This window comes from Martes martes (assembly GCF_963455335.1).
Source record: "Martes martes genome assembly, chromosome: 6".
Taxonomy (NCBI): Eukaryota; Metazoa; Chordata; class Mammalia; order Carnivora; family Mustelidae; genus Martes; species Martes martes.
The window spans coordinates 56,680,369-56,708,009 of NC_137893.1; the positions used below are offsets into that span (position 1 = coordinate 56,680,369).

Genomic DNA, 27,641 nt, shown 5'->3' on the forward strand with positions numbered 1-27,641 from the left:
CAGGGTAGATATGCTATTGGAGCAGAGTATTCTAGTAGCAGAAGGCACACATGTAACCAGAAATTTGATTAACTCCAATGTCACATTCATTAAGTATTCAGGGTAGTAAGAGCATATTTTTAAAAACCATTAAATGTAAGAAATGAATACATAAATGTCTTTAGTATCATTTGTAAATCCACACATTTTTGAAAGCCACTTTTTGCCTCTTTCAAGAGCATAGGGCTTTGCCTTGAAACATGTATAAATGATTCTGAAGGAAATAATTTATAAATGCATGAGAAGGCATATATAGTGCACTAACATAAGCAAGACATATATCAGAAGGGGCTTCCTGTCTCAAGGTTTTACCCAAATTGTGGTCCATGAACCACATGAGAGCCTAGTAGAAATGCACTCTCAGGTCCATCCAGGCCTACTGAATCAGAATCTGCAGTTTAATGAGTTCCCAGGTGATCTGTATGCACACCGAGGTTTGAGAAGCACTGCTCTAGTGTATTCCTCTGCACCCAGAAGAGTCCAGAAAAAATCTCCTGAAAGGGAGAATATAAGCACTTTAAAAAGTAACCACTCGGGGCACCTGGGTGACTCAGTGGGTTGGGCATTTGCCTTTGGCTCAGGTCGTGGTCCAGGGTCCTGGGATCGAGCCCCACATCGGGCTCTCTGCTCAGCGGGGAGCCTGTTTCCTCCTCTCTCTCTCTGCCTGCCTCTCTGCCTACTTGTGGTCTCTGTCTGTCAAATAAATAGATGAGTAAATCTTTAAAAATAAATAAATAAATAAATAAATAAATAAAAAGTAACCACTCACTCAGTATCTTTTCATTTTTTAAAAATTGTTTCTTTTCAAGTAAAATTTTACTTTTAAAATGACAAACTAAGGAAATTACATACTAGCCTTTCCTTTGGCACATATCGACAATGAAGAAAAGATGAAATCGGCCTTTTCACTGTTCCAATCTGGCATTTCTAGCCAAAAACAAAGGGTAGGTCATCCATCATATGTATCAGTGCACAAGGCCTCCCTCTATTTTCTGTGATTTAACAAGTCTTTACTAATCAGAGAGAGAGACATAGGATGTTTTCCAGGTGTCTCATCCTCCATCAAGCTTACTTTCTCGAGCAATTATCATCAGGAAGGCACATGATAAGAACACCAGGAAAAGCTAGAAAACGGGTAGAAAGCAAGCTCTCTCTCCATTGGTCACTGAACAGTCACTTTACAGGTTTATTTTTCCCTAAGGATAAGAAGAGGGGAGAACAGGAAAGGAAGCTGTTAGAAATTCACAGAAGCACAGCAGCCCTGCTCAGCACTGACCATGGAAAAGAGAATGCTTCACCCACACATACACCCCGCCAAAGCGGGGCAAAACATCCCAGCACAGCCGCATAGCAGACCCTAGAATCTACTAAAGAAGGAAAAGACAGCCATGGCAAAGCATCTGAGAGCCAAGGAAGGCCTTTTTCACTAATCTAAAGGAGTCTGACTCTCTTCGGTTATACCATCAATGCTGAAGGATTCTTCTGTCACACTAAATACAAAACAAATTTTTCTTCCATCTTCATCTGTGCATGTAACATAAACTCTCCCTCTTCCACAGTTAAAAACCTCTCAGCTTGTCATTACTCACTGCTTCATAACATACAGAAACTTCAGAAGGGATCTGTACCTACAGTGGGGTCACTTCCACTTAAATGTATATTAATATTCTTACTCTTCTTAAAATGGAGTGGCGGCACTTCACAATTTTAAAAAGCATAAAATAATGCTATTGAAGTAAGGTAGAAGAAGCTAAAATCTACACATGTAACTGAGACATTTTCTTCATTGACTAACAAATTTAGCTTTGAGCTTCCTAGCAGGCAAAGAGAAAAATGCAAAACACAATACCTTCAATACCAATTAAGCGAAACATGTCAGTTCTTCAAGAGAGATAAATGGTATCATGGTATTAAAATCTAAAAAGAATTGTTAACCATGGACTTTATACAAGGGACATTGAACAACATACTAATGAATATCTTCAACAAAAATATCTGAAAACTATAAGGCATTATTTACACTTCCAATGTTTGTTCCAACCTTTAAGAAATGAAAAGGAGAGTATTAAAATGCAACATAGGAAAAAGCAATTCTTCAGAAAGAGTAAACAAAGTCAGGTATGTAGTCTTCTGGAAAGTTAACTTTAAGTAAAGTGGTTGATAATCTCTTAGATGATATTCTTAAATATCAATTCCTTCATCTGGCTTTGTGACATGAGCTGGACAAAGGATAATTCTAGGCTATAATCTCTGGTGAACACCTGGTACCCTGTGTAATTAACTACAGAAATATTCTAGTGTTTCGGGCATTGGGCCAGCTGGAGGCTAAATTAATGAAGTGCTATGAGACCTGGGACTCCTCACTTGTTCCTGGGAACTGTACATTTCTGGAAAGAATATTAAAACAGTATGAACTTATAATACTAGAAATACATGTTTTCCAATCTCAGTTGGGTCCTCTAATAATTTTTCCTGTTTGTATTTGAACTGCTCCCTTACCTTCTCCTTCCCCCTCAACGAATAGTTGAGAAAACAAGGGCAACCAAACATTATTTCTTTTCTCCTCTTTCCCAGACTTAACTCTATCACCACCCAGAAGAAAGCCTTTTCCTATTCAGTGTGACCCAGCCATGATTTCTTGTCTCCTCAGCAACTCTGCTTCTTCAATTATCCTTCAATTTCCTTTTCTATCATTCTCTTCCATCATCTCTCAAAACCGCCTAAGTCTTTCTCTTCCTGGGAAATATTTTTACTTAGAAGTGTATCTCTGTCCTCTCTCACGTTCCCTTCTCAGTCTCAAGGAACCATGCTATATACCTGCAGCCACCACTGCCTCCTGGCCTCTGCCCTTCCAGTGGGTTTAGAAATGAAGAGATCCTTCAATGAGTCATGGGAATAAAAGGTACAGTACAGAGAATAGAGTCAATGGTACTGTAGTACTATTGTGTGGTAACAGATGATAGTTCCACTTTTGGTGAGCATAGCATAACATATAGAGATGGTGAATCCCTATGCGGTACACCCAAAACTAATATAACATTATGTTTCAACTATACTCAAATAAATTAAAAGAAAAAGTAAGAGGTGAACCTGAAAAAACTTTTTGTCCCTGGAAATAAGGGAGTTTTCAGAGAATGATAGTACACATCAAAAGCCAGCTTGACAGTTTAGTACTAAAAAAAATAATGACAATAAATAATAATAGATGAAAATGCACTGAATAAAACAGGAATACATAATTTCATACTCACATAAATAAATTAATGAATAAATTCAAAGTTTGATGGTTAACAGGATAGTTACAGAGTTTCAAAGCAACTTCCCATGTTATATTCATTAATTACAAAGAAGAGAGGAGTAACTTTACAGCAGAGAAGCCTGAGAGATACACTACTAATCTAGTGATCAAAATTAACATCATCAGTAGTGGAACAAACTTATGTCATATATCTTTTAGCAGTGCAGTGACAGGAATGCAGCATGACTTCTGGAATATTCCTAGCAAAGATGTGTAACTTAAACCTAATCATGAGGAAACATCAGTGAACCAAAATTGAGGGGCATTTTATAAAATAATTGGATTTGATATCTGCAAAACTGTCAAGATCGTGAAATCAAGGAAAGACTGAGGAACTACTCCAAATTGAAAGAGACTGAGAGACAAAACTAATTCTGTACCAGATCCTACTGCTACAAAAGTCTTTACTGGAACACTAAGTAAAACTCAAATGGGGTCTGAGAGTTAAATGGTAGTAATGTGTCACTGATAATCTCCTGGTTCTAATGGTTGTATTTTGGTTAATTACAAGAGTATCCCCTTTTGTAGGAAATACACATTTAAGTATTCAGAGTTAAAAGAGAGACAGAGAGAGAGATATTCTTGGGGAGGCAGAAGCTAGGAGGAAGTGGAGGCTACTGGTACAGAGCACTGTTTCTATAACTCTCCCTTCTCTGTCAGCTCTGTGATATTTGTCATTGTTCTCTTCCTGAAAATCTCTCCTTCCTTGGCTGCCATGATGTCCAGTTCTTTCCTGGTTCTTCCTCTTTCTCTTTCTAGTTTTCTATTTTTCTCCATCCTTTTGCTGGATCCTCTTTCTCATTTTCGCCTTCCTAGTTCTGCTCTTAGCTTGTTTCTCTTTTCACTCTATATCCTCCTCCTTGTAATCTCATCCACTTTTTGGTTTAGCCACAGCTTTTGCTAACAAATCACAAGTCTACCTCCATTTCCAGATCGTTGATCTATGGGATCTCTCAACTTTATGGTCCCATAGGTACCTCAAATTCAACTACTGTAAAATTCATGTTTCGCCAATCTGTATTTCCTCTTTTCTCCCTACTGAGTTGTACAGAATGGAAACCTGGGATTTATTATTGACTTCCCTTTCTCCTTGATCCTCATAACCTATCAGTCATTAAATCCGAATCTGTCTATTAAACTGTCAAATCCCTTCTCCTTTCCATGCCCATTGACATTTCCTTTAGTAAAGCTCTTATCATCTTTTGAAAAAATTGATTAATTAAATTGGGTTTTTCCCCACCACTTTCCCAACTGTCAGTGGCCTACCAAATTGTGTCCCAATTTCTAATCTGATTTGTTGTCTTAATCTGTCCTCTCCAATATTTTCAGTGTATACTTTCCAAAATATAAATCTGATTGTGTTTCCTCTCTGTTTAAAATCCTTCACTGGCTCACCAAGTTTACAAAATAGAATCTAAATTTCTTGGCATGGCAATCCTGTTCCTTCATGACATGGGCCTTTCTTCCCTTTCCATCTTGATCTTTTCCCAATCCTTTTCCCTGAACATATATTCCCAAATTAGTGATATGTTTAAGTTCCCTGAGCCTACTTTGTTGTCTATATCAATACTTTATTTAAAAAAAGATTTTATTTATTCATTTGACAGAGAAAGGCACAGAAAGAGAAGGAACACAAGAAGAGGGAGTAGAAGAGGGAGAAGCAGGCTTCCCAATGAGCAGAGAGCCTGATGCAGGGCTCAATCCCAGGATCCTGGGATCACGACCTGAGCCAAATACAGACGCTTAACAACTGAGCCACCCAGGCGCCCCAGCATCAATACTTTTACTCATATTCACGCTTCCATATCTTCCTATTCCTCTAATAGAGTGAATTTCAATGTTACCTCCTTTGAGAATCTTCTATGAGGTTACTCTCACTTCTTTCCCTCGCCCAGAAGAAGGTAGTAACATTTTTCTCTGTTACTTCTCTATTCACATCTACTCCTATGGTTGCATTTACCAAACCAAATGGTAGTCACCACATGATGAAATTCTTGATAGAGGAATTATAGTATAGCTCCAGTCATCAGTGGCTATAACAGAGCGTGACCCACAGAAAGTGCTCGCTAAATATCTGTTTAATTATGACAGACATCTGAACACGTTTTTCTCTTTACCCACAGAGTAATATCTGTCGACCAAAAAGTGAAAATAATACAGTATATTTTTTTATCCAGGAAAAAGGGATATTGTTTGTTTCCCTGTTTCAATATCCCCATACCACCTTTTAATTTTATTGTAAACAGTTTCTCCTCTTCGACATACCACCAGCAATTTGTTTATTGATATATTTGTTCAGCCCTTTATAACATATAAATTGTAAATGTGTCAGAGCATCACAGAGAACAGAGGAAACTGTCTCCAAGGATCCAGCAATAGCTATAGAGTAATCTATCAAACTGTAACAGAAAGCCCTCATCTATGACCACATGCTATGGATGTAACTGTTATGAAGAAAGAACACAGGAAGCTGAATGTGCTTCTCAAAGTTAGCAAATCAGCAAGATATACCATGACTCTCTTTATTTGCACATCTTCACTCTAGAACACTCTTATAATTACTTCACATTACTTTACATCACTTAAACTAAGGTTGGAATAGCCTGGCAGCAACAATAATATCTTACATTTATCTAGCTCTATCTCATCTGCTCAATAAACTTAAGGGATTATTTTTGTACATTTTATCCTGACAGCTTTCTAAGCATGGTTAATTCCATGAACCCATTGAGCCCATCCTATTCCTGATCCCTGGAATCCAGCTCTAGGCATCCTTTCCAAATCTTCTCATCCTTATACACTATATATAACCCATGACCACTTGCTATAGAGATACCATAGAGCCATCTGAGTAAGTGTGATCTCTCACTCTTGACCACGGCCCTCACAGGGATGAAATTCTTTCTTTCACTAAAAAGGGTGCTCCTTTCTCGTCTTTATTTTCCTGTATGAAAGGGGATGGGAAAAAATGACAAGCCTCAACTAGAGTTTCATATGGAATAGACACTTAAGTTGGAAGCTCATTTTCTCTAAGAAAGGAGTTTTATTACTAGATGGTAACAAGCACAAATATGGAGGTACAGTTTCATAGATCCAGGGAAGAAAGCAGATCAAGTAAGAAAAATGGCTTTATCTAAGCTTTCCAGAGAAATGTGAAGAGCAGATGAGTTGAGAGCAAGAGAAGCTGAAAAGAAGGGGCTTCTACTGTACAGAGGCTTTCTGATGTTTAAGAGTTCAGAGATAGAAGAGTTCTTGGTGATGTCAAGGGTAGGTGGGTTGCTGAAGTGAAGGGAAAGGACACAGAGTTGATGTCACTGAAATAAGAGGCAGGTATCAACGGGTCACACACAAAATAATTAGAATAAATTCTAATTATTAGAATTAATCATAAGTATGGCAAGAGTCAGTATTGAAAGGGGGACAATCAACAGTAAGAATGAGTTTTCAGGGGCACCTGGGTGGCTCAGTGGGTTAAAGCCTCTGCCTTCGGCTCAGGTCATGATCCCAGGGTCCTGGGACCGAGCCCCATATCGGGCTCTCTACTCAGCGGGGAGCCTGCTTCCCCTCTCTCTCTCTCTGCCTACTTGTGATCTCTGTCTGTCAAATAAATAAATAAAATCTTCCAAAAAAAATGAGTTTTCAGTGACAGAAGAGTCTCCTGGAAGTTGCTAAATGATAGCACCAATGTTGGGAAGAATGTAGTTTGGCTGAATGATATAAACCTCACAGGAGAGAAGAATGCATGAAGATGAATCACATGATTCAAACACAATTGATCAATCAAACAATAGAGTCTTGGTTTAAAAAAGTATCTAATAGAGCAAGATGGCAGAAGAGTAGGGGACTGAGATATCATCAGGTCCCAAAAGGTCAGCTAGATAGTTATCAAACCATTCTGAACACCTACAAATGCAACAAGAGACAGACGTGAAGAAGAGCAGCAATTCTAGGAACAGAAAATCAACCACTTTCTGGAGGGTGGAACATGCAGAAAAGTGAATCCAAAGTGACAGGAAGATAGATCTCAGGGGGAAGGGCCAGCTCCCAGCAAGTGAGAGAGCACTGGAGCACAAAATCAGAACTTTCAGAAGTCTGCTCCACCAAGGATCATCATTCCAGAAGCTAAGTGAGTGGTGGAACCCTTGCGGGGACAATGTGGTCTCAGGACCCACAGGGATACAAAAAGACCAGGGATGTCTGAGTGTGGCAGAGCTCCCAGGTATCGGAGGTATCGGAGCAGGGAAGCTGGCTACAGAGATGGAGCCAAGCAGTAGGCGCTCAGCTCAGGATTACCTTAAAATGTGATCCAAGGCACAGTTGGACCACTGCTGTTTGAGCACGGACACCAAAGTGGCAGATCCGGGGAGACGCCCTTCTTCCTCCTCCAGGAGGAGTGGCGTGAGAGCATGCTGCCACAGTCTGCTGGGTTTGGAGACTGCAAACAGGGCCATGTGCCGGAGACAGAAATGCTCCATCACAAGCTGGGTGAGCTTGGAGTTCGGCCAGGGAAATGAAAGGGATTGACTGCATTTCTCTGACGGTGCATTGAAGAATGGGGCCCTGAGCTCTCAGCTCCTATGGTGCCAGAGATTGGGAGGCCACCATTTTCATTCCTGCCCTCCAAAGCTGTACGGAAAGTGTTCAGGGAACAAAAACTATGGAGAGCAAACCCAAGCAGGTTACTTAGCCTGGCCCCTAGGAAGGGCAATGCAATTCCGCCTCAGGCAAAGAAATTTGAGAATCACTGCAATAGGCCCCTCCCCCAGAAGATCAGCAAGAACATCCAGCCAAGACCAAGGTCACCAATCAATGAGAACTGCAGAACTCCAGAGCTAGGGGAAAGCAACACAGAGAACTCATGGCTTTTTCCCATGACCCTTTAGTCTTTCAAAGTTCAATTTTTTTAATTTTATTTTTTTCTTATTCTATTTTTTAAATTTTTCCTCTTTCCTATTTTAATGTTTTAACTATTTTATCTTATCAATACCTTTTTAAAAATATTTTTTTAATTTTCATTGTTATATTTCATCCCTTCATTGTATTTAACCTTATTTCTTGTATACATATAGCGGTTTTTTCCTTTAAAATTTTGGGATATAATTTCTTCTAATATATCAAAATATACCCTAGATTTAGCACATAGCCTTGTTCTAGTCTCCAGCCTGATTATATTCTTTCCTCTTTTTTCTTTTTTTCAACCAACGTCTTATCTTATCAATTCCCTTTTTAGAATTTTTTTTAATTTTTATCTTTACACTCATATTCCATCCCTTCATCATGTTTACCTTATTTTTGTACATATATATAAATTTTTCTTTCTTTAAAATTTTGGGAAGTAGTTTCTTCTCACAGACCAAAATATATCCAAAATCGAGTGTGTGGCTCTATTTGCCAGTCCAATATATATATACATATATATATACACACACACACACACACACACACACACACATACATATACATACACAAACACACACACATACATATATATTTCTTTTTTTCCCCCCTTTTTTCCTCCCTCTGGGCTCCAGTTTCTTCTGATTTGGTTAGTGTATATTTTTCTGGGGTCATTGCTACTCTTTAAGTATTTTCTTCTTTCATTCACCTATTCTTACCTGGATAAAATGACAAGGCAGAAAAAAATCACTGCAAAAAAAAGAACAAGAAGAAGTACCGATGCCTAGGGACCTAGTCAATATGGACATTAGTAATATGTCAGAACTAGAGTTCAGAATGACAATTCTCAAGTGCTAGCTGGGCTTGAAAAAAGCACAGAAGATATTAGAAAATCCCTTTCTGGAGTAAAAAAAAGAACTAAAACCTAACCAAGTTGAAATTAAAAAAGCTATTAATTAGGTGCAATAAAAAATGGAGGCTCTTACTGCTAGGACAAATGAGGCAGAAGAGAGAATTACTGATATAGAATACCAAATGATAGAGAATAAAGAAGCTGGGTAAAAGAGAGAGAAACAACTACTGGACCACAAGGGGAGAATTCAAGAGATAAGTGATACCACTAAGACAAAACAATATTAGAATAATTGGGATCCCAGAAGAAGAAAGAGAGAGAGGGACAAAAGGTATATTGGAGAAAATTATAGCAGAGAATGTCCCTAATTTGGTGAAGGGAACAAGCATCAAAATCCAGGAGGCACAGAGAACCCCCCTCAAAATCAATAAAAATATGTCCACACCCCGTCATCTAATAGCAAAACTTACAAGTCTTACTGACAAAGAGAAAACCCTGAAAGCAACTCAGATAAGAGGTCTGTAACATACAATGTTAGAAATATTAGACTGGCAACAGACCTAGCCACAGAGACCTGGCAGGCCAGAAAGAACTAGCATGATATATTCACAGCACTGAATGAAAAAAATATGCAGCCAAGAATACTATATCCAGCTAGGCTGTCATTGAAAATAGAAGGAGAGATAAAAACCTTCCAGGACAAACAAAAATTAAAAGAATTTGAGAACACCAAACCAGACCTACAGGAAATATTGAAAGGGGTCCTCTAATCAAAGAGAAAGCCTGAAAGTAACAGACCAGAAAGGAAGAGACAATATAAAGTAACAGTAACCTTACAGGCAATACAATGGCACTAAATTCATATCTTTCAATGGTTACCCTGAATGTAAATGGTCTAAATGCCCCCAATCAAAAGACACAAGGTATCAGAGTGGATAAAAAAACAGACCCATCAATATGCTGTCTACAAGAAACTCATTTTAGACCCAAAGACACTTCCAGATTTAAAATGAGGAGGTGGAAAACAATTTACCATGCTAATGGACATCATAAGAAAGCTGGGGTGACAATCCTTATATCAGATAAATTAGATTTTAAGCCAAAGACTATAATAAGAGATGAGGAAGGACACTATATCATACTTAAAGGGTCTGTCCAACAAGAAAGATCTAACAATTTTAAATATCTATGCCCCTAACATGGGAACAGCCAATTATATAAACCAATTAATAACAAAATCAAAGGGGCGCCTGGGTGGCTCAGTGGGTTAAGCCTCTGCCTTCGGTTCAGGTCATGATCTCAGGGTCCTGGGATCGAGCCCCTCATCAGGCTCTCTGCTCGGCAGGGAGCCTACTTCCCCCTCTCTCTCTGCCTGCCTCTCTGCCTACTTGTGACCTCTCTCTGCCAAATAAATAAAATCCTTTAAAAAAAAATAACAAAATCAAAGAAACACATTGACAAAATACAATAATAGTAGGGGACTTTAACACCCTCCTGACTAGAATGGACAGATCATCTAGGCAAAAGAAGAACAAGGAAATAAAGGCTTTAAATGACACATTGGACCAGATGGACATCACAGATATATTTAGAACAGTCAATCCCAAAATAACAGAATAACATTCTTCTCCAGTACACATGGAACATTCTCCAGAACAGATCACATTCTGGGTCACAAATCAGGTCTCAACCAGCACCAAGAGATTGGGATCATTCCCTACATATTTTCAGACCACAGCGCTCTGAAACTAGAACTCAATACAAAGAGGAAAGTTGGAAAGAACTCAAATACATGGAGGCTAAAGAGCACCATACTAAAGAATGAATGGGTCAACCAGGAAATTAAAGAAGAATTTTTAAAAATTCATGAAAATGAAAACACAACTGTTCAAAATCTTTGGGACATAGCAAAGGCGGTCCTGAGAGGAAAGTATATAGCAATACAAGCCTTCCTCAAGAAACAAGAAAGGTCTCAAGTATACAACCTAACCCTACACCTAAAGGAGCTAAAGAAAGAACAGCAAAGAAAACCTAAACCCAGAAGAAGAGAAATGATAAAGATCAGAGTAGAAATCAATGAAATAGAAACCAAAAGAACAGTAGAACAAATCAACGAAACTAGGAGCTGGTTCCTTGAAAGAATTAATAAGATCTGTAAACCCCTGGCCAGACTTATGAAAAAGAAAGGAGAAAGGACCCACATTAATAAAATCATAAATGAAAGAGGAGAGATCACAACCAACACCAAAGAAGTACAAACAATTATAAGAACATATTATGAGCAACTATACACCAGCAAATTTGACAATATGGAAGAAATGGATGCATTCCTAGAGACATACAAACTACCACAACTGAACCAGGAAGAAATAGAAAACCTGAACAGACCCATAACCAGTAAGGAGATTGAAGCAGTCACCAAAAATCTCACAAAAAACAAGAGCTCAGGGCCAGATGGCTTCCCAGGGGAATTCTACCAAACATTTAAAAAGAATTAATACCAATTCTCCTGAAACTGTTCCAAAAAATAGAAATGGAAGGAAAACTTCCAAACTCATTTTATGAGGCCAGTATTACCTTGATCCCAAAACCAGACAAAGACCCCATCAAAAAGGAGAATTATAGACTAATATCCTTGATGAACATGATGCAAAAATTCTCACCAAAATACTAGCCAACAGGATCCAACAGTACATTAAAAAGATTATTCACCACAACTAAGTGGGATTTATTACTGGGCTACAAGGTTGGTTCAATATTCACAAATGCATTAATAAAAGAAAGAACAAGAACCATATGATACTCTCAGTAAATGCTGAAAAAAGCATTTGACAAAATACACATCCTTTCTTGATCAAAACTCTTCACAGTGTAGGCATAGAGGGTGCATACCTCAATATCATCAAAGCCATCAATGAAAAAGCCACATCAAATATCATTCTCAATGGGGAAAAACTGAAAGCTTTTCTGCTAAGGTCAGGAACACGGCAGGGATGTCCACTATCATCACTGTTATTCAACATAGTACTAGAAGTCCTAGCTTCAGCAATCAGAAAAAAAAAAGAAGAAAGAAAGAAATTAAAGGCATACAAATCAGCAAAGAAGAAGTCGAAGTCTCACTCTTTGCAGATGATATGATACTTTATGTGGAAAACCCAAAAGACTCCACTCCAAATCTGCTAGAACTTGTACAGGAATTCAGTAAAGTGTCAGGATATAAATCAATGCACAGAAATCAGTTGCATTTCTATACACCGACAGCAAGACAAAAGAAAGAGAAATTAAGGAGTCAATCCCATTTACAATTGCATCCAAAAGCATAAGATACCTAGGAATAAACCTAACCAAAGAGGAAAAGTATCTATACTCAGAAAACTATAAAGTACTCATGAAAGAAATTGAGGAAGACAAAAAGAAAGGGAAAAATGTTCCATGCTCATGGATTGGAAGAACAAATATTGTGAAAATGTGCATGCTACCTAAAGCAATCTACACATTTAACACAATCTCTATCAAAATACCATCAATTTTTTCGAAGAAATGGAACAAATAATCCTAAAATTTTTGTGGAAACAGAAAAGACCCCAAATAGCCAGAGGAATGTTGAAAAAGAAAATCAAAGTTGGTAGCATCACAATTCCAGACTTCAAGCTCTATACAAAGTTTTAATCATCAAGACAGTATGGTACTGGCACAAAAACAGACACAGAGATCAGTGGAACAGAATGGAGAGCCCAGAAATAGACCCTCAACTCTATGGTCAAGTAATCTTCAACAAAGCAGGAAAGAATGTGCAATGGAATAAAGACAGTCTCTTCAAAAAATGGTGTTGGGAAAAATTGGACAGCCACATGCAGAAGAATGAAACTGGATCATTTCCTTATACCACACACAAAAATAGACTCAAAATGGATGAAAGACCTAAATGTGAAACAGGAATCCATCAAAATCCTTGAGGAGAACACAGACAGCAACCTTTTCAACCTCAGCTGCAGCAACTTCTCCTTAGAAACATCTCCAAAGGAAAGGGAAGCAAGGGCAAAAATGAATTATTGGGACTTCATCAAGAGCAAAAGCTTTTGCACAGCAAAGGAAACAGTCAAAAAAAACAAAAGACAACTGACAGAATGGGAGAAGATATTCACAAATGACATATCAAATAAAGAGCTAGTATCCAAAATCTACAAGGAACTTATCAAACTCAACACCCAAAGAACAAATAATCCAATCAAGAAGTCAGCAGAAGACATGAACAGACATTTTGGCAAAGAAGACATCCAAATGGCCAACAGACACATGAAAAAGTACTCTACATCAATTGGCATCAGAAATATGCAAATCAAAATCACAGTGAGATACCACCTCACACCGGTCAGAATGGCTAAAATTAACAAGTCAGGGAACAACAGATGTTGGAAAAGATGTGGAGAAAGGGGAACCCTCCTACACTGTTGGTGGGAATGCAAATTGGTGCAGCCACTTTGGAAAACAGCATGGATGTTCCTCAAAAAGTTGAAAATAGAGCTACCCTATGATCCAGCAATCACACTACTCATATTTACCCTAAAGATACAAATGTAGTGATCCAAAGGGGTATGTGCACCCGAATGTTTATAGAAGCAAGGTCCACAATAGCCAAACTATGGAAAGAACCTGGATGTCCATCAACAAATGAATAGATACAGAAGATGTAGGATACATATACAATGGAATACTAGGCAGCCATCAAAGGAAACAAAATCTTGCCATTTGCAACAATGTGGATGGAACTAGAGGGTATTATGCTGAGTGAAATAAGTCAATCAGAGAAAGACCATTATCACATTATCACCCTGATATGAGGAATTTGAGAGGCAGGGCAGGGGGGTCGTGGAGGGTAGGGAGGGAAAAAATGAAACAAGGTAGGACCGGGAGGAAGACAAACCATAAAAGACTCTTAATCTCAGGAAACAAAGTGAGGGTTGCTGGAGACTGGGGGGGTGGGGGGGCGGGGGGGTAGGGATAAGATGTCTGGGTTATGGACATTGGGGAGGGTATGTGCTATGGTGAGTGCTGTGAAATGTGTATGCCTGATGATTCACAGTCCTGTACCCCTGGGGCAAATAATACATTATATGTTAATAAAAAAAATTTTTTTTAAGTAACACAAAGTTGAATTAGTTCTGGCTTTGCTTCTGACAAATATTATGGTCTTGGGTAAGTCATGTTATTTTCCTGGACCTTTGTTTTCTCAAGAAAGAAAGATTCTTAAAATCTATAGCACATGCTACACTTTTAACCATGAATTTCATTTTTGTCTTATGTTACCAGGTTTTGAATAAAAAATGTATATCTGATTAACTGATTTCACATATTTGCTCAATATTCATCAGCTAAGAAGAGCTAATGTCTTAAGAATCTGTTTCTTTCATGGCAGTTTAACAAAAGCAGTGAAAGTTAGTTGTATAGACCATCTACTTATTCTCTGAAACAGTGTTATGAGGTAAGTAATATAGCAGTGATTATCATTCCCATTTTACAAATAAAATGAAATGAACATATGGTGTTTCCAATAGTCATCTGTGCATTTTTTTCCCAAATGATTAACTTTTTTAGCCCCTGAGTCTGTAACTACCTACACATGTATGTCTCTTCTGAGAGACTATGGGACCCTTGATAATAATAATAATAGGAATGGCAATAATAATAGTTATAATTCCTTCAATTTATGATTTATGTATTCTTAGAATCAACACCAGTGTCTGACATATAATAGACACAATGTGTTTGCCAATGCATAAATGGTCATGTCTTCATTAGAATGCAAAAATAAGTTTACTTTTAACCAAAGAATTTCTCCCCAAAATCTTTTTGTACTCCAGTTGCCAATTTAAGGTTTTGTCAGAATCATTTAGATAACCACCTTGAATTTTCAATTTCTTATCCATTAAGTGACCAAAATAGATAATTCTAAAATTGATAAATGAGAATTTCTACTTAAGCCAATAAATTCTCTTCATAAAAACATTAACACTATATTTGATACCACAATACCACAAGTCTAAGAAAGCAAAACTTCCCATGAGATTGAAGGATGTTAAAATTATAATTTTTCCTGTAAATTCAGATTTTTTTTAAATATTTTTATTAACATATAATGTATTATTTGCCCAGGGGTACAGGTCTGTGAATCATCAGGCTTACACACTTCATAGCACTCTCCATATCATATACCCTCCCCAACGTCCATAACACAACTACCCTCTCCATACCCCATTTCCCCCAGCAACCCTCAGTTTGTTTTGTGAGATTAAGAGTCTCTTATGGTTTGTCTCCCTCCCGATCCCATCTTGTTTCATTTTTTCCTTCCCTACCCCCAAACCCCCACTCTGCCTCATATCAGGGAGATCATGTGATAATTGTCTTTCCCTGATTGACTTATTTTGCTCAGGATGATACCCTCTAGTTCCATCCACATTGTTGCAAATGGCAAGATTTCATTTCCTTTGATGGTTGCATAGTATTCCATTGTGTAAATTCAGATCTTAAATGTATAGGGACATTCATAGAGAGCAGCTAGACATGAAAAATAAATAGAATAAATAAATAAATAATGAATGAATGAATGAATGAATGAATAAATAAAAATAAAATTTGAACGCATAAATATTTCTATATTGAAACTTCAATGATGCTTCTTTGATGGATAAGACAACCACATCATTTTCGCTTTATATCTCAGCCTAATTCTGGTTTTCAACCATAGCTTCTCTGAAAATCTACTGAGATGTTGTTTCCAACCTAATATCAGAATGCATGACTTGTGAGTTGTTTTTTCAGGGGTTGTATGTGCTCACTAAAGTATCCTGTCCTCCACTGTGGTTTTCCAGCCCTCTCTGGTCTTACTATGGAGCATGCTAAAAATATAGCTTCTGACAAATTTTTTCATGATGATAACACTCTAGCCACTGCCTGGAAAGTTATTTAAAAATCCATAAAACAGTCATTATATATTAACACCGTAGAGCACTAGGAGAAAAATTTTACTGCCTGAACAGGAATGGCAACTGCCAAGCCACATGATAGAAACATAAAATAGGGGTTGCCATCATCATCTACCCTCTGCAGCCCAGGTACTTGAAAAATTTGGTCCAAAGATAATGAAGTCATAGGGTGATTGATGGCATGGCAGAAGAATCAAGAAGAGTTCAATTTTTCTCAAAATAATGAAGATGTCTTTCTTTTATCTTTGTATTTCACCTTAATCCTTTGCACATAGTAGCTGTTTACTAACTACTGATCAAAAAACTCACAAAATGGCCTAATGAGTCTGGTTAATATAGGAAAAAAATAGCATATATAGAAACTCAAAAGTATGGCAATCTGGGGCCATTTTCAGTAGGAATAAATGGCTTTATGTTTTTCAACAGGTTTCAAGATTACCACTGTATCTTAACACATGTAACAATTGGTAATCATAATGACTACTTTGTATATTTAAGGAAAGTATCTATTAAACCTAGCACACTTTAAAAAATATCAGAAACCTGTATAGTATAGTTTGCAAAGATCATCTTGTAAAATGTTTAAAATGTATAGTATAGGATACTAGACATATGGAGGTCATCACTTCATAATGTATGAAAACATCAAATAACTATGTTGCGCACCTGAAACTAACATAATATTTTATATCAACTATAATTCAATTTTTAAAATGTAAAAAGTTGGAGTTTAAAGAAACCAACTCTCAAGTTCCCAGGTAAGTCAGCTGGAGAATCAAGGCTCTGGATGAACAAGGTTTTATTTGGATGTGATTTTTTTTTTTTTTAATCACAAATACAATACCTCATAACCATCCCTGGCTTTTCTTTTGCATACACACCCATGTTTGCTAATAATGTATGTGACCTTAGCCAAAGTGCACATTGAATTAAATATATTAAATCTTAGTCCATGCTGTTTAAACCTAAAGAATCATGGTTTTGAAACATAGTCATGGCATGCCTATAAATTACATTAAAATTCTCCTGGTACTCCAGGATTGCAAAACTAAAGATAGTTCAGACTCTTCCTTGTCCCTAACAAAGGATTACCTTTTATTGTTCCCAAACTTTCAACATCCTAATACACAAAATTCCACAATATTCAGGGGTGCCTGGGTGACTCAGTCCTTCGGCGTCTGCCTTCGGCTTGGGTCATGGTCCCAGGGTCCTGGGATAGAGCCCACATCAATCTCCCTTCTCTGTGGGGAGTCTGCTTCTCCCTCCCCACGCCCCATGCTTGTATTCCCTCTCTCACTGTCTCTCTCCTGTCAAATAAATAAATTAAATATTTACCAAAAAAAAAAAAAAAAAGAATTCCGCAATAACTAACATTTTCATGGTTAGTTTCCCCCGTTTCCTTTAATAGATCTCCCCTATATATTTCAGTAAAATTCACTTAATATCTTTGAATCACATCAAACTCTACTTGGGCATATCTTTCTTGAAACCAAAACTCTTTGGCATATGCTTCAAGATTCTCCACTTTTTTCCTTCATATCAATAAACAGTCACAGAGTCACAGAATATAAGAATGCACATTTGAGTTGTTATTTTTATTCTCAGTTCTTGGACCATACTCTCCACTCCAGTGAAGCTAACCCACCTACTTTACCCCTCATTCTTACTACTGCTTCTAACTTTTACAAATGTTATATTAAAAAAAAAAAACCACATATTAATCAATATTATTTTCTCCAGATTTTTTCTAGCTAATTAAACTTACCAATATTTTCTTTCAGGGTTTCCTAAACATATATAAATTCATGTTTCTAAATATCTATACTTATCTTTTATGTTTTACATGCGTTCAAACTGTACCGCCTTTACAGTGTAAAGTACTTAGTAACTGCAACCAAGTCTTCAAATTTTTAATATGCACTTTTTGGTATAGTAAATCTTCAATTAGAGTTGAATATATAATGGCTTTTCATTTAAAATTACTTATATTGATTTATTTATCTATAAACTGGTACAGTATATAGTGGAAAAACATACTGTCAAGGAAATTTATAAAGGCCAAGTGACCACCAGAGTTAGCCAGGAAGTAGTTTGCTGGTGATGGACAATAGGACCCTCTCTTACTTAGTTTCAATGTATATAATTAAATCCTGAGGACACAAACCTGGTCTTAAAGTGATGCAGAGATGAATTAAATAATCAAATCCCAGAACTTATTGACAAGGCAGATTTAAGCTAATAATTTTATATTTAAAAAGAAATTAAAATGTCCTACTCTTAGGGAAAAAATATCAATATTAATAATTGTCCAAGCATCAAGAGAAGGCTATATGGCCCAGCAGCAGTAAATATGTTTTAAAAAACTTCTGGATAATAACTTTTCTAAGGTCTGCTTGAGTTATCTGTGATGATGAGGGAATTAAAAACTAGAATAAATGAGTAAGAGAACTGGTGTGGTATAACATAAAGGAGAGAGGATTTATTGATGACAAATATCACATGGAAGAGGAATTTAAATTGTTTTGGATGACTCCCAGTGGTTGATGGAGAATTAGTGGATATTTCAGGGAATCAGGTCATTATATAGAAAGCTAATAGGTGAAATTCTGCTTCTCACTTTAAATCCTATATTCTCCCACTCTGGTTAGAAATCCTAATCACAAATAGGAAACTCAGAGCATATAGAAACTAGTATGATAAAGATAGTGGTGTTTTAATCTTCTTTAACTGGTTGACCTAAATAACCTTTGAAATATGGAATTTCATTCCATATTTTGTGATAAGATAGAGCAATTTATTAAGGTAACTTATTGTGAAATAGGTTGGAATCAAGATAAGAAAGATATAAAGAAAGTTGCTGGTGTGTAGGTAGAAAATATGGTATTTAGTAGAAATAAAATTCTTATATCTACCTTCATTAGCTAAAGTGATAGTTCACTGACTTTGGAGGGTTTTCCTCTGATGCCATTGGGCTTGTAAAGTAAGTTTTATATCAAAAAGAAAAAGGCTTCTAAAAAGAAAAAGATGAGATTTTTGAAAAGAATCCCCCAACAAGGCCAATTTCATATAAAATGTAAGCAAGCATTAAAAAAAGGTGCACCACAATGAAAATGTAACTGCAAACAAAAAAGCACCACATAGAGTGAAGGGCACTGTATAGGACGATAATTAAACCCTTTGTCGTAACAATATTCATCTGACACTATACGACAAAATACTGATAGAGAATGGCTTAAAAGAGATGCAAATGTATCCAATCAAGAAAAAAAAACAAAACAAAACCTTTCTGAAGCTACAAACTCAAGGAATATTCTTTATTGGACTTGTTCAATGTTTTTAATGTAGTCAACTAGAATTATTTTAAAGTATTGCTTTCTATAACTTTTTGAAATGATAAATTTGATTCTTGGGGAAGAATTGATGGGGAATCTGCATTTCATCACAAGGATGAAATACAGTGTCCCTGGCCAAGATAGTCTTCACAGAAGTAGGCTATTTTTGTATTTTATGCTTAGCATATTTAAAGACACATACTCCAGGTGAGTAGCTTCCTCCAAAATGCACTCAATTTTTATTTGTGAATAAGTCTCCATTGCTTCAGTGCCTATCCTTCAACAGATTCTACCTCAATATTCTCCTCAAGAACCAATCCTGGAAATTTTCTGGAGCACCTACTGCAGGTAACTACATGTATACCAATTCTGTTTTATGTCAGGTAAGCTGACAGTTGTTATGGCCCAAAGGATAAGTGTGGCACAGATGATGTGGTAGAAGATTGAAAAGCTTGTAAAAGAATATAACAACTGAATTCTAGCTGGTTTAAAAAACAAACAAACAAACAAACAGAAAATATCTCGAAGCTTAACTTCAAAATAAAATAAAATAATAAAGAGATATAAAAACAATTGGGGCATTCAAATAATAGGATGCCCCAACTATGATTGTAAAATCCATCAAAATTAACCATGAAAATGAAGACATGTTAGCCTAGTCACTTAGTACGTTTGATGTTAACGGTACTAGCCTAACTTCTAATTTTAAAAAATATATGATGATAAATTAACTAGAGATGGCTAATTTGGAAAGGAGAGGTGAAGGTCACTGGAAGTTCCAGAATTTGTAAGTTCCAAATTGCTAATATCCAAACTGGCCTCCTTCCTGAGTGGTGCCCAGATGGCAGAGATGACACTGATATGTGGTCTTAGCTGCTTTTTGACAAGGAACTGTCACCAGTAGGTGACCCCATCAGTCTGAAGGCAGGAAAATTACTAAATGATGCAAGTAAATGCCTGCAGGCCAGTACACCATGGGTCCCTGAGAAGCAGGAGGGCAGAACCTCAGGAAAAATGAATTTTCAGCTAGAACTTATACAAAAGAGACTGTTATCTTTCTTTGCAGATAAATGAAAATAAAATCAATTTAGTTTCCACAGATATTATGTCTAATAAGAAGCAAATTCTCCTTTAGAAGATATAAGATCATATAATATAGGCAAGGTGAATGGCATAAACTCTTGGTAATAGACAAAAAAGTTAGCTCTGATGCTGTTCTATGAACACATTGTAGTCTGGAATCAACTACTATAACAGTACGGAGACATAATCTCTGCCACACACATCATTCAGAACATAGAAAGAAAACAAAGTAATCCGAATTAATATAAGGGTGAAATTTTAATATGAGCCCTTCCTGAAAAAAATTGGCAAAATAGTCCAATTAATTTTCCAAAAACATAATTCTGTTTGTCAGAAAGAAACCCACTATTAGCAATTTTTTTAGCAAAGTGATACAACTGGAAAACAAATTGAAGATTGTCTTTTCTCTATTCTTCTCTTCCCCAAAATAAAATGGTATTATATTAAAATATGGAAAATAAAACTAGTGTGTAAAAGTGATGAAGTATTACTGCTTGAAGAAGGAATTTATACTTCTTATCTCTATAAACCATGACCTAGCTCAACAGAGGGAGAATAATTTAATATTTAAGTAGTCACATGTCATCTCGATTTTGCCATTTCCTTTAAGAGAGATCTAATGCTGATAATTAAGACATCTTTAATTTGTACTTTCAAGTTGTTCCACCTAAACACTAGAGGAAACTATGTTAAACATTAAAATATAGGAAATTAACATTAGACATTAATGTGTGAGAGATGAACATTTGAAATTAAAATTGTGTCTTTAAAAAGTTGTATGAGATTTTGTTGAAAAAGAGGTATGCAATTCTCTATTAAAAATCAAGATTCAGAAATGTGAGTCAGTTGTTAGAAGTCACAATATTGCAGCAGAAAGTTTTTTTCCCCAAAAGCATTCTCCAAAATTATAATGTATAACTCTACATTTTTTTTGTTTGTCTTGAAAAGTCTGCTCCCTTTATAAATTAAAGCACTGGTATTCATTAACAATCACCATATAACCAATTCAGTAAGAATGCTTCTTAATTTCTAAAATCAGATTCACACCAGTAACTGAATATTGTGAAACTCTTAAAGGAATATGAAGTCATGCCTTTCTTTCCTGGCCTTCCTTTTAGTAATTTGATATGAAGAAATATGAATGCAGCAATATCCTCAAGATTCTCTTCCATATGCCAGCATATATATGTGAATTGTCCTAGGCATTAATGTTTAATCAGTTTCTTTATAAACATAATCAGTGAGTTAAGAATAGATGACTCAAAGTCTCATTTTATCCCCAAATCTGTAGGCTAAGAGGAGGAGAATAAAGGAAATCTTTATAAGAAATGCTTTGAGAATTCATGTAAGTAAGAGTCTATAAAAATCAAAGTTTTAACCTCAAGTAAATCTATTTCATTTTAAAAAGCCATTTTAATAGCTACTATCCTTTTATTAGTAACTGATCTAACTAAATTCTAATGAGCAAAGTCATTGGGTAAGAAGAAAAAAATTAGAAACCAAAACTCAAACCCAAGAAGTCATCAGTACTACCTCTCAAAAACAAGAACATTTATGGGAGGAGTGAGGGCATCTGGACAATTTTAACATATGTAATAGAAAGAAAATAAATAAATGATTTAAATTATTTACTTCTCCATTGTATCTAAGACACTCCAGAATTTGAAGTAAGTTTCTGATTTACTGAGGGAGACAGATGACTGCATTAATCCAACATTCACAGGTAAACTTTGGACATGAAAGGAGGGACACACTAAGACAAAGAAGAACCTTCAACTATTCAAGATAAGATCAAGCTTTCAAGCCCAATTTAAGGGACAGCAAGTTTTTTGTTTTGTTTTGGGTTTGGGTATTTGTTTGTTTGTTTTCTTAATTGCTCATATTTGATTAGTCAACTAAGCTTGGAAAATCATAGCCAGTCACTTAAGAGTAGTATACCACCTTGGGCAAACAAGACTTTCAAACACAAACTTAGAATGTGAAGACAAACATCTAAGTCCAAAAACTACAGTTGGAAACTGTTCATGGAGAGTTTGTATCTGATAGGCTCCTACTATCCCCAGAACACCATGGGACACACAGTTTTCCCACACTATAATTACAGAATGAGGATAAAAGGCAATGCCTTGGTGGGCGTGTACTGACAAGGGTAAAAATCTGTTCCCCACAGTGCTGTTAAAAAACAGGGACAATACTATGATCACGATCGCACATCATGCAATGTACTCGCTTTCTCTGTACCTTTCTTTCCCAAATACAATGCCTACCTTCTGTGTGGACTGCAGAGACATAGGTCCAATTGTAACGTTTGACTATATCAAGCATTGCCCTTGCTTGCAAAGTGTCAGAAGGGACAACCCTCAGGAAGTATTTGTACAAAGTTTTGTCACTCAGGTCGATGCTCGTGGCAGAATATGCAATCTGGGGGATGTCGAAGAGCTGGAGCAGGTTTTGCACTTGAATGGCTACGGAGCTGGAGCCTGGCCCGATCACCCCCGCGATAGGCTTTTTAGTCCTGCCTAAGGGGAGGGACTGGCCATCAGGCAGGCACCGGTTGAGCCCATCCTTTTCATCTCGAATGGAAATCAAAGAGTCCCTGATGAACTCAATGCTCTGCTCCAGAGCCACGGAAGAGTGCCAGCAGGAGTCCCGGATCTCACTGCCTAGAGTGATATTGGGCAGGAGGACCGGGTCCGCGTTAATCTTATCCAATGTATGGAACATGGCCTCCACTCTCTGGATGCCATACTGCTCCCTGATCTCTCCACACTTCCTCTCGGGCACTTTCTCCGCCGGCGGCTGGTGGTGGACTGAAAAGAGGGCTCCAATGATGACATCTCCGTCCATTCTGGCCACCGAGCGCTGAGACGAGGCTCCCGCCAGCAACACTTTCCTGCTGGGTCCCCTGGGAAGAAGGGACATCTCCAAAAAGATCGCTGGGAAAAAAACTAAGAGGAGCCGGACCATTGTGCTGAGGACGCGGTCCACAGCCGGCCAGCGGCTTTCCCACGCTCGTCCTGCCAGCCGGTTCTGCGGGCTCCCAACGTAGACAGATGCCCGACGCCTGCCTCCCCCAGCTCCGTCCTGCTTGCCAACACCGCTGGTCCAACACTTTCGCCGCAGCCGGCGCCCCCGCCTCCTTCCCCTCCTCCTCTTCCTGGTCCTCCAGGACCACCTCCTTGTCCTGGAGGCGTTTCTAGGGGAATTCGAGCTCCCTTCTTCACCGGCGCATCAAAGTAAACTGCTCAAGAGTACAATGGACGTCGCGGTGGCAAGCCCCAGGCTAGACGCTGCGGACAAAAAAGGAAGAAAATCAAAGCTCCGTTATCACAGGACCTGTTTCAAAACTCCGGGTCAGTGATGTTAATAGTTGTCCGGTCCATTTCATTCCAGCACCTCATGGTATCGGCTGGACTCAGGCAGCTATGGCCAAGGCAGAAGGTGGTGCGTCCTATCCGCAGTGCCCTCATCCGTCCCTGGAGGCCCAAAACCCCACCGACCCTCCTCCTCCTTCAGCTTCAAGCCTTTTCCAGGTCGCCAAATACCATTACACTTCAGACTTGACGGGGAAGGGAATAAAGGGGAGGCGGAGCTAAATCTTTTAACCCAAAAGAACTTTCCGGATTTGGAAAGATCAACTTTTCCCAGAAGAAATCTGGAAACTCATTATGAAGGTGGAAGGATTACTTCAAGATGAACGCAAAAAAGGAATGTACTTTTACTTTAACTTCGAGGGGTTGAAGAGACCTCAACATACAACCCGAGTAGTAAATATAATTTGCCAGGTTGAGGAAATCCATATTAGTTACTAAGGCAACGCCTGGTAAAGTCTCGGCATGTCGGAGTTTGGTATGTCTCCCACACCCCCACACCCCCAAAACCCCCACACACCCAAGAAGTCAGGCTTACTGTAGATGTTCAGGGAGAAAGGGTGCAGGTAAGGTAACTTGTCTCCCGAGATGGAGGGTGGAGGGAGGGGGTGGAGGGGGCCCCTGCACCCGCCTAAATCGGGACCTTTGGCTTTGCACATTTCTACAAAGGGAAGGAAGGGGAGCTTCTGAAGAGCTCTTGCAGTCGTAGCTCAAGCTCCGCCGCCTTCAGAACCCTGGACAGTGCTCAGACCTGCTGCAGAAACATTTCCCCGCAGCGCCTGGAGGGGACGCCTTGACCAACGAGTTGCAATTCTTTGATCCCCTCCCAACCCCCGACTTCGCTTTCAACCCTCCTCCCAGCGTTCTTTACACACACACACACACACACACACACACGCATACACACACACACACACACACACACACACACCTCCCCTTGACTCCCCCTCACCCCATCCCCGCCATTCTCACTCTCTTCTTGGAGCCAGTGTTTCGGCAGGTATATTCAAACCCGTCCGCTTCGGGGGCAGAGGCGCCAAATCTCAGCCGCCTGTGGGGCTGAAGTTGGCTCCCTCTCGTTCCTCCCCAGCTCCCTTTCTCAAGGTGAGAGTCGGAGGAGAAAGGAGCTAGGGGAACGGGCGGGGAGCAAGAGCACGGGAGGTGAGCCAGGCAAAAGGAGGAAGACAACCCAGGCATCCACGGGTCCCGACGCTTCACAGGGATGCTGGACTAAAAGAAATAAGCGGAGATGCCCCTAGGACCAGGAGGAAATCCCATAGATTGGGACCGTGTCTGCCACTGTGGGTGGGTTTCACCGCCCGGAGGTGTCTGCTCACCTGGGTCTGCTTGGAGAATTGGACTTGAGACGTACCTGAGTCCGGGTAGACAGCGCTATGGTCCTCGGGCCAGAACACCGCTCGGGCCACGCTCGGTTCGCAGACGACTCAGCTCTAATCCAGACGGTGCAAGGATGCGATCTGGGCTGTACACTAGTGCCCTCTTTCTTCAGCACTATTTTACCGCAAGGAAAAAAGAGGGAGGGGGAGGGGGAAAAAAAACAGGTCACCCAAGGCTTGTCTATTATCTCATGCATAAAAATCAGTCGTTTGTTGGAGGAGGGAGGGGGGGAAAGCTTAGGGAGAAGTGAGAAGTATTAAGTTTTCTACTACTAGAGGGTCCTTAAGGAAGCTGCCAGATATACGAATAGTCAGATCTGGCAGAAGGAGTAGGGAACCTCTTAGGCTGCTTTAGGTGAATATTCTTTGCATATATTTCAAGGAGAAATACATTTTCTCTCCCTGGAAGTAAAGCCTATACTGAGGGAAACAGAGTTAATGCATGTGTAGACATCTAGAGAAAGTCTATTAGTAGGTTTCAGGGGAAAGGTTGAATAGGGTGGGAGTGGGGAAAGGAGGGATATGCATATCATGAATCAAGGTAAGCCAAATGAAGAAAGGCAAACATTGGCTGCATTTTCCAGGTCAAGATGTAACTAAATTGAGATGAGAGTCAAGTCACATGAAAACACTGGAGTGAAAAACACTTATCCAAATTCCTCCCAGGCTGCTATCACCCTCCCGACAGGTCTCCAGTGTTGCTTCTTACTGTGTGAAAAGTGGAAGTTAAATCACATTCCTCTGGGAACATGTTGGCTGAGCAGAATGTGTCCCAGCTTCTTCAGAGGGGAAAGGCAAGTGGCAGTGTGCCTTTCCACTCTTGCTCAAAGCTTTCTATTTGTGTCATCTGCAGAGAAGAGAGATCAGCTTATGTGGGTCCCTTTATAATCACCTTTCTCATGTCATCATTATTCTGTGGACTGGAGCCACACCAGCTGGAAGGGCCAAATCACATGTGCAATTTTAAATACTCTTTTAGTGTGTTCAATGAAACTTAAGAAAGGAAACAATACCTCCTATCAAGAACAGATCCTCTTTCCCTTCTGGTTCTGCTTTTTTCCCCAAGTGTCAGATTTTTCTGGACTTTAATTGGACAACATAAAGAGGATAGGATTTTTTTTTCTTTTTCCACAAATAATGCAATGAACCAGATAATAGCATTTAGACCTAAAAGTTCTCAGTTCTGGAAGTAATAATATGTTTACTCAAGGAAGATAGGAAGAAGTCAGTTTCTCTCTTCACATATAGGGTAAAATGATTCTCTGCCTGTACCCTTAGGAAGACGTCTGCTCTAAGAAGAGCAAACCGAAGGTGTTCACAGTGCATCATATTATCTCATTTCCTCTAATAGCCATTTAAGTTCCATTTTAGATAATGCTATTCTAGTAAAATAAATCTAAATATGATTTCCCTGGAATATTTCATAGATACAGTGAATGTACAAAGATTTCTGTGCATATATAGAACATTAAATATGTTTTACAGTATTAGAGAAAGAAATGTCTCTGAAGTCCACATTTAGCTTCAATATGTACTCCTCAAAGCTGAGTATTTTTAATATATTACATTGACATAGTTTGGAAAAGAATCTGCTACTGAGGGAATAATTAATATTCAGACTTATTTGCTCTCAATACAGTCCAAGTAAAAACTATACATTTACACTGGCTGAAACAAATCATTTTAAAGAGGAAGAACTTGGGGATTTTAACATAGAAGGTTTATATATGTGTATAAATTAAATAGTACAGGTGTTAGGAAAATTTTTAGCTTCAAATGTCTTGATTTGACGTTGTCAATTAAATTTATTAATTTTTTAAGACCAACATTAGAAAGCACAAGGACAAAAATAAGGCAAGAAGAAGGCATTGAGAAAGAAGAAGACAAGATTAGCCAAATTTGCTTTCTCTTTCTGAAAATTAAGACTTTACAAAGGCAGGGAGGATGTCATACATGGACAGACATCTAAGGTTAGGTTCTATTAGTAGGAGTAAAGAAAATTACTAAGAGGATAAATTACATATGAATTAAGAAATATAGATGAATACACTAATATAGGCATATATGCTAATCTATAAGAGTTCAAAGAATGTTAAAGGTACATGAGTCCAGAAATGCTGTCAGTATGAATATTTATTCTGTCCTAGTAGTGTAGAATATTACATTCAGTATGTGATTTGTAGCAGGGTAGAAAGTGTTATGAGTATTTTGGGTTGGTAAATCTATTTCATACAAAATGCAATGAAGACTGATCAAAACAACACCCAACATACTATCTCCAGACAATGATTTAATGTGCTGCTGTAACACTAAAGGCAACAAAATTCTCATTGTTCTTATATGGTAATAAAACATTATCCATAAACAAAATTGTGTTCACTCTCCTTAG

General features: G+C 38.2%; 1 protein-coding gene across 3 annotated transcripts in view; it reads right to left on the reverse strand.

Moving 5' to 3' along the window:
* The window catches only part of GRM1 (glutamate metabotropic receptor 1), a gene marked incomplete at both ends in the record, with an annotated part of 416,726 nt that extends 392,262 nt beyond the window's left edge, over positions 1-24,464 (reverse strand). For 2 of the 3 annotated variants that reach the window (XM_080807036.1, XM_080807037.1), the window contains one exon: positions 22,752-23,451. In XM_080807036.1, coding sequence (XP_080663162.1) covers positions 22,752-23,451 — 700 coding nt within the window. Of the gene's footprint in view, positions 1-22,751; positions 23,768-24,393 lie in introns of those variants that run through there. The other variant, XM_080807035.1, reaches the window with a different exon arrangement.
* Between the last annotated feature and the right edge of the window lie 3,177 nt (positions 24,465-27,641).